We start from the raw sequence: 10,568 nt of genomic DNA on the forward strand, positions 1-10,568 counted from the left end.
TTACACAGGGTTAGGCTTTTTGTTGTTGTTAGAGGTTGATCTCGCCCCTGCCCCCGCCTCCAACGTAAGCGTGACGTATGCGGTGCTTGCTTTCTAGACCGACAGCTTTTTGGTCCTTGAAACGAACCGGATACCGGAGCTTAGAGGCGGCTCCTCTGCGGTGTGAACAGGAAAAAACTGTGCTTTTCAAGCTCCAGTTCCGAACCGGCCCTGGAACCGCGTTGGCGTGAAAGGGGCATGAGAGTAATTTTAGAGCGTCCGTGATCTTCCATTTTTTTTTTACAGCTGCAGCACGCTTACTGACGTCTTCACAACACTCATACTCTCACAGTTACTCTCCAGAGATAAAAAATGCAGTGGTTGAGTTGTTCCAGCAGAAGCTAGACTGGCCATATTCGTTGTAATGGAAGATTATATCACCCCAGCAACAGTATGGCGTTTTAATGCGTTTTTAATAGTTTTGGGATGATTGAGCTCTATGGGACGGAGGCATAAGCTTGGTCTATATCAGTCACAGTGAATGTTGTACTTGTTAAATTCAGGCCTTAATCAATTTCATAGCACACTCAGAACATGATTTGCATGTACGTATTACAGCGGACTCATTCCTCACACTTTTAGAAATGAGTTTGGCTTACACGTCTTTGAAGGGATAGATTTGGGGAATGGGCAGATGGGAGACAGGCCCACTCAGTCTGCCCCAGCTGCTGGGAGATATTAGGCTCCATGTGGTGATTAGTAGGTCCTCAGGAAGGCGTCATACTTCGTACAGAGACTACTTAGGCACCAAAGAAGCAGTCAGGGATGAATGCAAATGCACTTGCTTCCTCACACCTTCAAGCGCACGCAGTCTGAGTTAACCCCCCGGGTAACTGCTGGTGCTTACAACCGTGGTTTAGTATTCACTGTGCTTGGTCAAATGTGGAATCCCCACTGTGACCCAGATAAGCTGTTTGGATTAAGAGTTGTTCAAAAGATTTATCATATTTCTGTGTCTGTGTTGTTATGTTTTTTACTGCTTTCTTTTCGTGCGATCATTCCTCTTAATCTCAGTTCTCTAAGGAGACCTCCACTGTGAAATTGCCTATTAAGTTCATCTTGGACAGTTAAATAGCACAGCATGTTAACTTTATAGCCACACTTATCTTTTGTTGTTCAACCATACATTCTGTCATCTATGTTCAATCATTAAACTTTATTTTGTGTTGTTATTGACACTATTTTCACTATACTCTGCTTGTTTTACAGGTGAGCCGCGCAAGTTTGACCCCACCTTCAGAGGGCCTGTTCACAACAGGTATGACACATACTCAACATCACCACCTTTTTGCTTTGTATTTGTTCCTTATGATAATGTACTTGTTTAGAAATATTCAAAATGTACTCAATGTACAATAAAGTCACTGCACTCTAAATAATAGGAAATGAAAATCCTTTCACCTGCATTATATTAGAAAGGCGGCTGAAAACATAACCAAAAGCAAAATTCCAATATATCTAAAATATAATGTATACCGTACTTAAATATCAGTAGGAGTTTAAAATATATATATATATATATTTTAATTCTCCTTAACTGACCCTTTACATACTTATCACTATCTTCCAACATCTGATTCTTACGTGTTTATCGATTTTTGCCCATTGTATAATCTTTCTGGCACACAGCAAAGTTGGAGCGCTGATGGATTGATCATTTGTCATGCCACGTTAATAAAGATCGAGGCAGAGTGCTGGCAGGTCTCTCCACTTCAGCACACAGATCAATGGCCATAAGTCTAACTGGTGGCTGAGTTAGCCCAATGACACACACTATTAACCAGCCAGATACACCCAAACAGATATAGCCCACACATCACCTGAGCTATTGGAGGGAGATGTCTCCGGGCTTTAGCACAGTAGCACTTCTCCAGATGACTACTGACTACTCTTGCCTCATGAGGGCAGCTATTTATTGTTTGCACTTTGCCCTTACTTCGAGATAATATATTGAAAATCAAATACAGAAGAATGTTCTATGAAGTTCACATGAATGTGTCATCTCAAAATTGGGATCTTACAAGTGGGGTCACATAGCCTATAAATGTGGCAGGATGAATAATTCAAGGGTCAAAACTGATATATTAACTAAAAAAGTCATAAAAAAGTATGGTCACATGCCAAAAACAATTAAAAAAAAAAACTAATGTAAGAATGTACATTCTTAAAGGTGGGGTAGGTAAGTTTGAGAAACCGGCTCAAGGTACACTTTTTGTTATATTCCATGGAATGCTCTTAACATCCCGATAGCAATGAATATCTTAAGTGCTTTGACAAAAAATCCATAAAAAAATGTCATCAGTGGAAGCCGTAGTACTGTAAAAAGCACGACCAATCATTTTAGCCGGCCCGGCTAAAGTAACTGGATGGCCTACCTGCCTGTCAGCCTTCCATCTGTGCACAAACTTATCTCGTGCCCTCATTGGTCATGTGCGTGTTCGTGTGTGTTGGAGGAGGGGCTCTGTAAGGAAGTGGCAGATTTTTTCCGGCTGTGTATTTTCAAATTCTCGTGCACTCGAGCTGGTTTCTCCAAAATGACCTACCCCACCTTTAACAGATGTGATGCTCATTCAAAAACCTAAAGTTGAGGATTTTCCTCTTAAAAAATAAATACATATAAGATATTCAAAATGAAGTCATTTTACGACCACTTGATTTCTTGGCACGGAGAAGAGTTGAATTTTGCACTAAAGCAAAAAAAATCTTCAAGGCTCTCACCACAGGTTTTTATTTTATTATTTAGTCATTTTCTGAGGTGATGTGAGGCTCTTACCTCTTTTATGTTCAATTCAGTCTGGCAGGCTGCTGTGAAGGCATGTTTCAGTCCTCCTGTGCCTCTTTATCCCACCCACTCCAGCCCATTTCCCTGCTACAGCTGGGTGAAGGCACCAACGATACTTTGATGTTTCTGTGGCTCAGAGGCTTTTCTTAATGAGAACTGGGAGAGAACTGACTCCTTGGTCGTCTTGTTTTCACGCAAGCTCGGAGCCTAAATGAACTAACTGTGCCTATGGTTTTTGAGTAGTCCTCTTTATGACATACAGAAATGGACACGCTATAATGTTAGTTCAACCTGGCTCCAGCTGTAAACAATATAAAACTCTGATATAATCTCTGTAAAAAACCAATGCAGATTAGAAACAATTGCACACCCATATTGTGAAGCAGCCATGCCTTTTTTATGTGCAAATCAAAAACATTTTAACTATAAATAAGTTGTTTGCTGCCATCATAGCAAATCACCCAAAGGAGCCTCGTGTTTGGCTCACCCGAACCAATACCCCTCTGGGCTTCCATGACCATGGGAAATATCCTTTTATTGTGCAAAGCTGACCGTCCATATCGCTTCCTGTTAATGTCTGTTACAAAGCAGGGACAGGCTGGCAGATTCACACCACAATGGCACCCATGCTATGCTGTGGCACTGCTGCCATCTGTCACCTTGGCTCAAATACAACAGTGACACAAAAGTTTCATATTGCACCGACATAGCTTCAAGTACCGATTATTCTTTCAAAGCAGCTCTGCGCCCCGGCACAGTTTACAAGCCAGGAAATGCTTTGGTCCTTCTCCTCTTAACATCTGAAGAGGCCGAGTTGGGGTCTAAATAGATTTGCAGTTTTCGATGTGGCCTGCTTTCCAGAGATAAGAGAACAAAGCAGAATTGTTTTCACTCCCCTTACTTTGTCAGCTCGACTTCACAACTCACCTTTGCGTGCCTCGAAGGTGACTTTGTATTAGCAGTGTGGTGCTGTGTGTGCAGTTTGTCTTAATAATGCTGTCAATACGAGGGAGTTGGGAAACGAGACGGATCTACAGAAACACATTACGATCGAGGAGAGGCAAGGTCGGCTTTAGACCCACGGCCCCTCAGATTCCCCTTTTAATCATCTACGAGTGATAGCTAACTTAGGATAGACATGGATTCAAAGACAATACATGCAACCATTTCCATGGCAACCCTGACAGATCTTCCTCTAGATCTTTATTGGATGGAATGAAATGGTACTCCCTTGTCCCCCTTTGTTAATAATATGCACAATATCAGCAACAGTCTTGCTGGAAGTGTGGCAGGTTGTGTCTGTCCTCATATTCCCTTCCAGAGTAAAACTGTGGCTCCTGTCACCAGGCAGAGCTGTGCCCACTTTAGCTGCCTTTGTTTTCTCTGTTATCTTCCAAAAATAATTGTTGTGCTTTCCAAGAACAAGTAGACCAAGTCCCCAAGCCTTATTTCATTTTGCAACCAACTGGTCTTTTGTTAGTCTTTTGTCATCCAGTGTCCAAGTCTGATGGTGGAATTTTTGCCTGAGAATACGGAGCAAATGATCTGAGTAGAGATATTTTGAATGTGCAGGTATCTACATTCATAAAGTCATTTAGATGAGGAATGTGATATAAGAGTTATCTTATTCTGAAGTGAGAAATTAATAGAACAATTTGACTTTTAAGGACAGAAAACATTCCATATCCCCTTTTATTGCTTAATTCAGCACCAATCTACTAGAGCAGCCTGTTAACATAGATTGCAAGTTTCACTGCAGTTATTAATACAGCACCATAAAAAGTCACTTTTCAAGCTAACTTAGGCTAGACATGGATTCAAAGACCTAAGGTCCTAAGTTAGCTATCACTTGCAAACAGTCTCGGATAATGCATAGCCGCCCCTAACTCGTCAGAGGTAACACTGAGAATCCAGTTTAAAAAGGCATGATTCTTTCTTGTTTGCATCTTTGTTTAAGTCAATTACTCTTAATTGAAGCTCATATTTGTATGGGTTGATCTTCAGCTGATCTCCTCTGTGTACGTCCTCTCTTCACTGTCTGAGAGCAGCCGGTGTAGAACCATGTAACCATGCTGCATACAAAACAAGGACAATCCACTCTTCAAAGAACTACACAGAGGAAACACTGTCACATCTCTGAGCTCAGGCCTCTTTTTAACATTGGCTTCACTCCTGCGGATGAAAGAGGCGACGGGTTGAAAGCTGGAGGAGATGAGGGTCTCGAGTCAATTTGTGTAGCGTATGGTGTAAGGGGGAGGCTTCGAATATCCGTTGGACGGTACTACTGGGCACACTGGATTGAACTTGGCTTTATTCAAGGCTGGGCTCAGTACCCAAAAGTCTGAATAGTATTTGAAAGAGGGCTAAGAAGGGCCCGGAAATGACAGCTTCTCACAGGTCGGGAAGAAGGGGAAAGAAACCTCGCCGTGGGATGGAGAGAGTGAAAAAGCAAAGAGAGAGACTGAGAAGCTTCTTTAAAGCAGCAGGCTGAGGACACTGTGGATGGGGAGGCAATCTTCAAATAGCTTTCTCTGTGCCTGTGTGACAGTAAACTCTGGGGGGGGGATTCCAAGTCTCATTAGAAAGTCAGTAGACCTCCTCTACAGATTCTCTAGAAGCACAGCATACAGATGACACCTTGGTATACCTTGGTAGCAGGCGCTGAACCCACATTTGAAGCTTGTTCTCACTTGACATACTGCAACTCTGTCATGAGTGCCAACAATGAAATGGTTAAAAACTATGGGTTAAGAATAAATAAACTCATATAGTTCTCCATGAAATTAGGAAAACTCCCAATTTCTCCTGGTGAAAGATTACTACATGTATTGTTGTCATGTAACTGATGTGTTTTTGTAATCTTTCCTGTCACACATCTCTTATTTGTTATTGCACATGTCCCCCCCCCCCCTCAGGAGCTGCACTGATGTGGTTTGCTGTGTTGTCTTCATCGCTTTCATCATCGGCTACATCGCGCTGGGTACTGTGGGTGAGTTTGACACATTGCTGCTGATCGCATGTTTCCTAATGACCCAAACAGACTTGATGTAATATGTTCTGCTCTAGTTGTAATCGTAATATTCAATCTTAATTTAAATAGTAATACTTTCATTTTCAAACGTGCTTTTTGTTTGATTTATTCATAATTTCATGGTGGGTTATTCAATAAATGTCTGATTGTTAAAATGGCAGAGGAGTTGAGATCTGCAGCCGGGCAGACTTGACTTGAGGTGACGATGTTTTGAGGTCCCAGTTGAATTTTCTTGACTGGATCACCATTGATTCCCTCTGGCTCTCCTCTCATTTCATTCAAATGTTGGCCAAGCTGTTAAGTTCACTTAAGCGCGACGGGGATTCCACTTTGTTGGAGACCGACTGAGGCCATGCAGACTTATGAATCTCCCCATCAGCGCTTCTGTTCTGTCTGTCTTGCCTCAAGTTTTCCTTTTTCCTATTGAATTATCCTTCCCTTCTGTCTGTCGACTTTTATTTCTTTCTCAATTTCCCCTGCTCTGCCAGACACGATATTATGTCTAACACACCTGACTGCACATTCCTTTCTTCCCACTTTTATGCACCCACATACAATATACATCACACATTTAAGGAAAGTGCTGTCATCAAAGTTATGTCCTTTGCCAGCTCCATTTTCAGCAGAGTCATGGTCTCAATCTGGGCATGTTAAGGACTGACCCAATCATTCAAGAAGAGCAGGAGGCATGACAATGGATGTGGATTTTAATGCAAGCTGACATGTCTGCTATCAGCTGAATAAGGCGGTGTCCTTTCTATATTAAGTTCCATGCTCCTTGTTGTCAAAGACTTATAGGCTGCATTTATTTTTTCTGCCTCCTGTTCGGCACAATCCTTCATTGACTGGCAAGGTGAAAGGCCTGGTGTTGTTCAGGGTTTGGCAAACAAAGAGTAGCTCAGTCAATTGAGTTTCAGAGTTACTGCTACTACCTCTATCAAGAGAAGCAGAAAAAGCAAAAAAAAATGAAATTGAATTGTTTGGAGTTTTAACTCCGTTTGTATTGTTGTCTTGTTAATTGCGATTCTTATATTTTGTGCTGGGTGCGCACAGAGACGGCCTGATGCACTCATAGATTTGAGGATTTGATCCGTGATGATTCATATCACCTCTTTGATGCAGCTGTACTTAAATAATGATACGCTGCATGTCTTTAGGTAGCTGATCATTTTCACTGCTACATGGAAAAAACAAGCTGTCATGGAGACTGAAAGGGAGGGTAATGTGTTGATCTTCTGTGCCTCAGTTGGTCGACAAAAACAGTAACATTGCCGGTGTCTGGAATATGTGTCTAGCCTGGTTACAAATGTTAAAAACCAAAAATCTTCTGCGCTGTATTTTCAGCCTGGATCCATGGCGACCCCAGGAAGGTCGTCTATCCAACCGACAGCCGCGGTCAGTTCTGCGGCCAACAGAACACCCCCAATGCGTGAGTGGAAAAACACATTTCCTAAATGATTGTACACTGGAATAATGATGTTCCCCAAATTGTCTGTCAGCTTTCCACTGTTATCTTTATACTCACAAAAGGATTTGACCACAATACATGGTGATAGTTTGTGATTAATTATGGCAGGCTTTGCAGCACGGTATACTCTGCGCGCTGATAAGACATTGCAGTAATGGACTGGTTTTCTCAATCCTTCTAATCAGACTCCTCTCTGTATCTCCATCATTTGTCTCCACAGAAACAAAGCCAAATTATTCTACTTCAACATGTTGAAATGTGCCAACCCTGCAGTTTTGATTAACCTCCAGTGCCCTACAACCCAGGTAAGAGACTGAATGAAGCTCCTTCTAGCAGCACACTCGTCTTTATGTTTCCCTTCAACCTTACCGCCACGCTTGATTATGCAAGATTGATGGGCTTTCTCATTAAGAGGATGTGTTGTCTCCTCCAGCTCTGTGTCTCCAAGTGCCCTGACAGCTTTTCAACCCTCCTGGATGCATGGGGTACCAACAAATGGGAATATTACAAGCAATTCTGCAAGCCAGGCTTCGAGATCAGCAGCAAGGTGAGTGACAGCGCTAAGTGGTCTGTTTTCTCTTTGCAAACAAGATGAAAACATATATTGACCTTCAAGCCTCTTCAATGTATGGCATCCAGGTTAGGGATGTCCCGATCACCTTTTTTTGCTCCCGATCCGATTCCGATCATTTGATTTTGACAATTTGCCGATACCGATTTTTCCCGATCCGATCTTTATGCAATGCATTAAGAGAAAAAAAAGCATTCAAGTTGTCCCTTAAGGTTATTTTTTTATTTAAATTGGATATTCTATCCAACATGGATATAGCTTCTTTCTTTCACAGCAGCATTGGATCAGTTCAGTTGTGCAGCATTGGATCAAAACAAAAATAAAGCTTTCAGTACTCGTTAGCTTACTGCTACAATTAGACACTGCGCCCTATTGCTACCAGGATCCAAACCGTGGATGTCAAATTCAAGCGAAGAAAGCCCATTACTTTAGCCCCAATTCGGCAACTTCGTGCACCTTTATGTAAACTTTTTTTTTACAAACCAGAAAAAATCACGCGAACCGTTTGTTTACTACTTCCGATACACACTTTACAGTCAATAAGTCTAAAGTGCAATGTTACCCCCCCCCCGTCCGTCCCAATCGTCACAGACGACCGTGTTAGTAGTCTTCTCGCGTCAGAAGTATGAGCATAGCTGAAGTTGTGTGCGGGATGACTGACTTCACTTTACTTTCTCTTAGTCGTTAACTTTGGTCGATAAATTAGAATTGACATAGGTAGTATCTATTTATGTCTCTCCTCCCGATGAGGTTAATTTACTAAAACTGGAAAACTGCAGGGTAACATATACAAGCAGGACACCCCATGAAGACATAAGCTACCATTCTAGAACTCACGGACCGACAGAAAATAGTTATTCGTAACCCCTTTTGTTTGAAGATTACAAATGTTAATGTAAGGCCTTAAAAGATAGTATTTTCATTGGACTTAAAATCGGATGCACTTCTTCAAAAACTTCCTATTGATAGTCTAAGGGGTACAATGTGTTCTATTTTACGTCCTTGGAGGACTCTCAGTTTAGCATTAATTGAAAATTCTGGAAAAAATTCTGGCGAAAGGCATGTCAACCAATTCTGGCACGTAGCGTGAGAGGTCAAAATTGTTGCTCAATCGGAACCGTTCTTGTGTGAAGGTAGTGTAACCTGCATAGTTCGTCATAAACAAACAGGGAAGGAGAATAGCAAGGTTGTTCAACCTAGCGTCTAACGTAAAGGGGTTATTGCTACAACAAATTGGTTGGCCAAAACAACCAACCGCGCTTTGCCTCCGTTAAGAAGGCGGTCATCTTGTGTCCGGTCACGGCGCACGCTACAGAGCAAGTCTACTGTAGTTTTGGGTTCACCCTACGTCGAGTTTATGGAGTGATGTGTCTAGTGTTGATGTGTGATGTGGTTACGTATGGACGTCCGGTGTGACATGCTGTATGGTTTGCTATGAAAAGCCTGTTAAATTATATTGAATGAACTGTTTGTCGATGTTTTACATTATGAACCCTTTTACGGTAAATTATGACAAAAATTTATCGGAATAAAAGCATTTAACCTAAATAGTTGAAAAATATGAAAATTCTGGGCTGCGCTGTTGTGACTTATCATCCAATGTCTTTATGTGTTGTTTAGGTTACAATGAGGAGTAGTATAAAGTCTGTGAAGTAACAATGACGAATGAAATACGGCAACCATAGATAGTGGTAGAAGTCCATGCAGTCTGTACTGTCTTCCAACCTAACGAGCGGGACAGAAGTCTAGTTGGTGTTCTAGCTAGTGAACGCTCTCCTACACCCTTCTTTAGTTAGCTGTACGTGAAGTCTGTCGTACTGACTGACAACGTAAAGGGTAGTGTAGGTGAGAGAAGACCAAGAATGCGTCAGTAACCGGTTGCAGTTACTTACGACGTGTCGGCTGTCTGTCCGGACACTAGACGTAGTCCACTGACTAAGCCTATAGAGTGGTTCGGTGTAGTCACTTCGAAAAGTAATAGTGGTGACAGTGTTTCATTTTGACTAAATTTAGCACCCCAACCTAACGAAAAAGAAAAGTCTAGATAATGTACATGTAATTACAGTGAACATATCTGTGGAAATAGGTTTCGCTGAATGTATCGAGATTATGACACCCGTTAGGGGTGTCCTCGTCTAAACCCACTTTCACAGAACGGGTCCCTGTGTTGTTGTAGACGACTGACGTCCACCCCAAACTTGGACAGGGGACTAGGATCTTGCTGGTTGCGTGCGTTGGGTGACGGGTGTGCGGAGGTAGATAAAGAATGAACATTAATTCAATATGACACAACGGACTTATTCAACACCCCTGTTCACATACCGAGTACATAATGTCGTGAGGTTTTCATCTACTGTTTGACCATTATATTGTCATGACCTAATCTCTACAGGGCTAGGCTCAGTGCACTAACAAGTTTTCTAGCCTTAGCCCTCTTTTTTTTTAGCCCCTAGCCCTAAAGGAAAATTAAACAACAATTAAAAAATATTTATGAAAAAAAAATTTTAAAACATTAAGTTACAATTGTTTTGTTTTTACTGGTACAAGTTAGTTCAGAATTTCAGTAGGACTGCCGGAATCAAAACCAAAGTTTAATGTCTTGTAGTACATCACACACGAAGGAAACCCCGGAACCAAAAGTACTTGGCACAACGAATAAAGAGAGTGCTAGACCGTT

General features: G+C 41.8%; 1 protein-coding gene across 1 annotated transcript in view; it reads left to right on the forward strand.

Moving 5' to 3' along the window:
- Positions 1-10,568, forward strand: part of slc44a5b (solute carrier family 44 member 5b) — a 38,739-nt gene that overhangs the window by 11,018 nt on the left and 17,153 nt on the right. Inside the window, 5 exon segments of the mRNA XM_010795439.1 lie at positions 1,249-1,297; positions 5,737-5,810; positions 7,197-7,281; positions 7,541-7,625; positions 7,754-7,867. Of these exon segments, the coding sequence (XP_010793741.1) occupies positions 1,249-1,297; positions 5,737-5,810; positions 7,197-7,281; positions 7,541-7,625; positions 7,754-7,867 (407 nt within the window).

The sequence above is a fragment of the Notothenia coriiceps genome, unplaced genomic scaffold, assembly GCF_000735185.1.
Source record: "Notothenia coriiceps isolate Sejong01 unplaced genomic scaffold, NC01 NC01_scaffold00037246, whole genome shotgun sequence".
Lineage (NCBI taxonomy): Eukaryota > Metazoa > Chordata > Actinopteri > Perciformes > Nototheniidae > Notothenia > Notothenia coriiceps.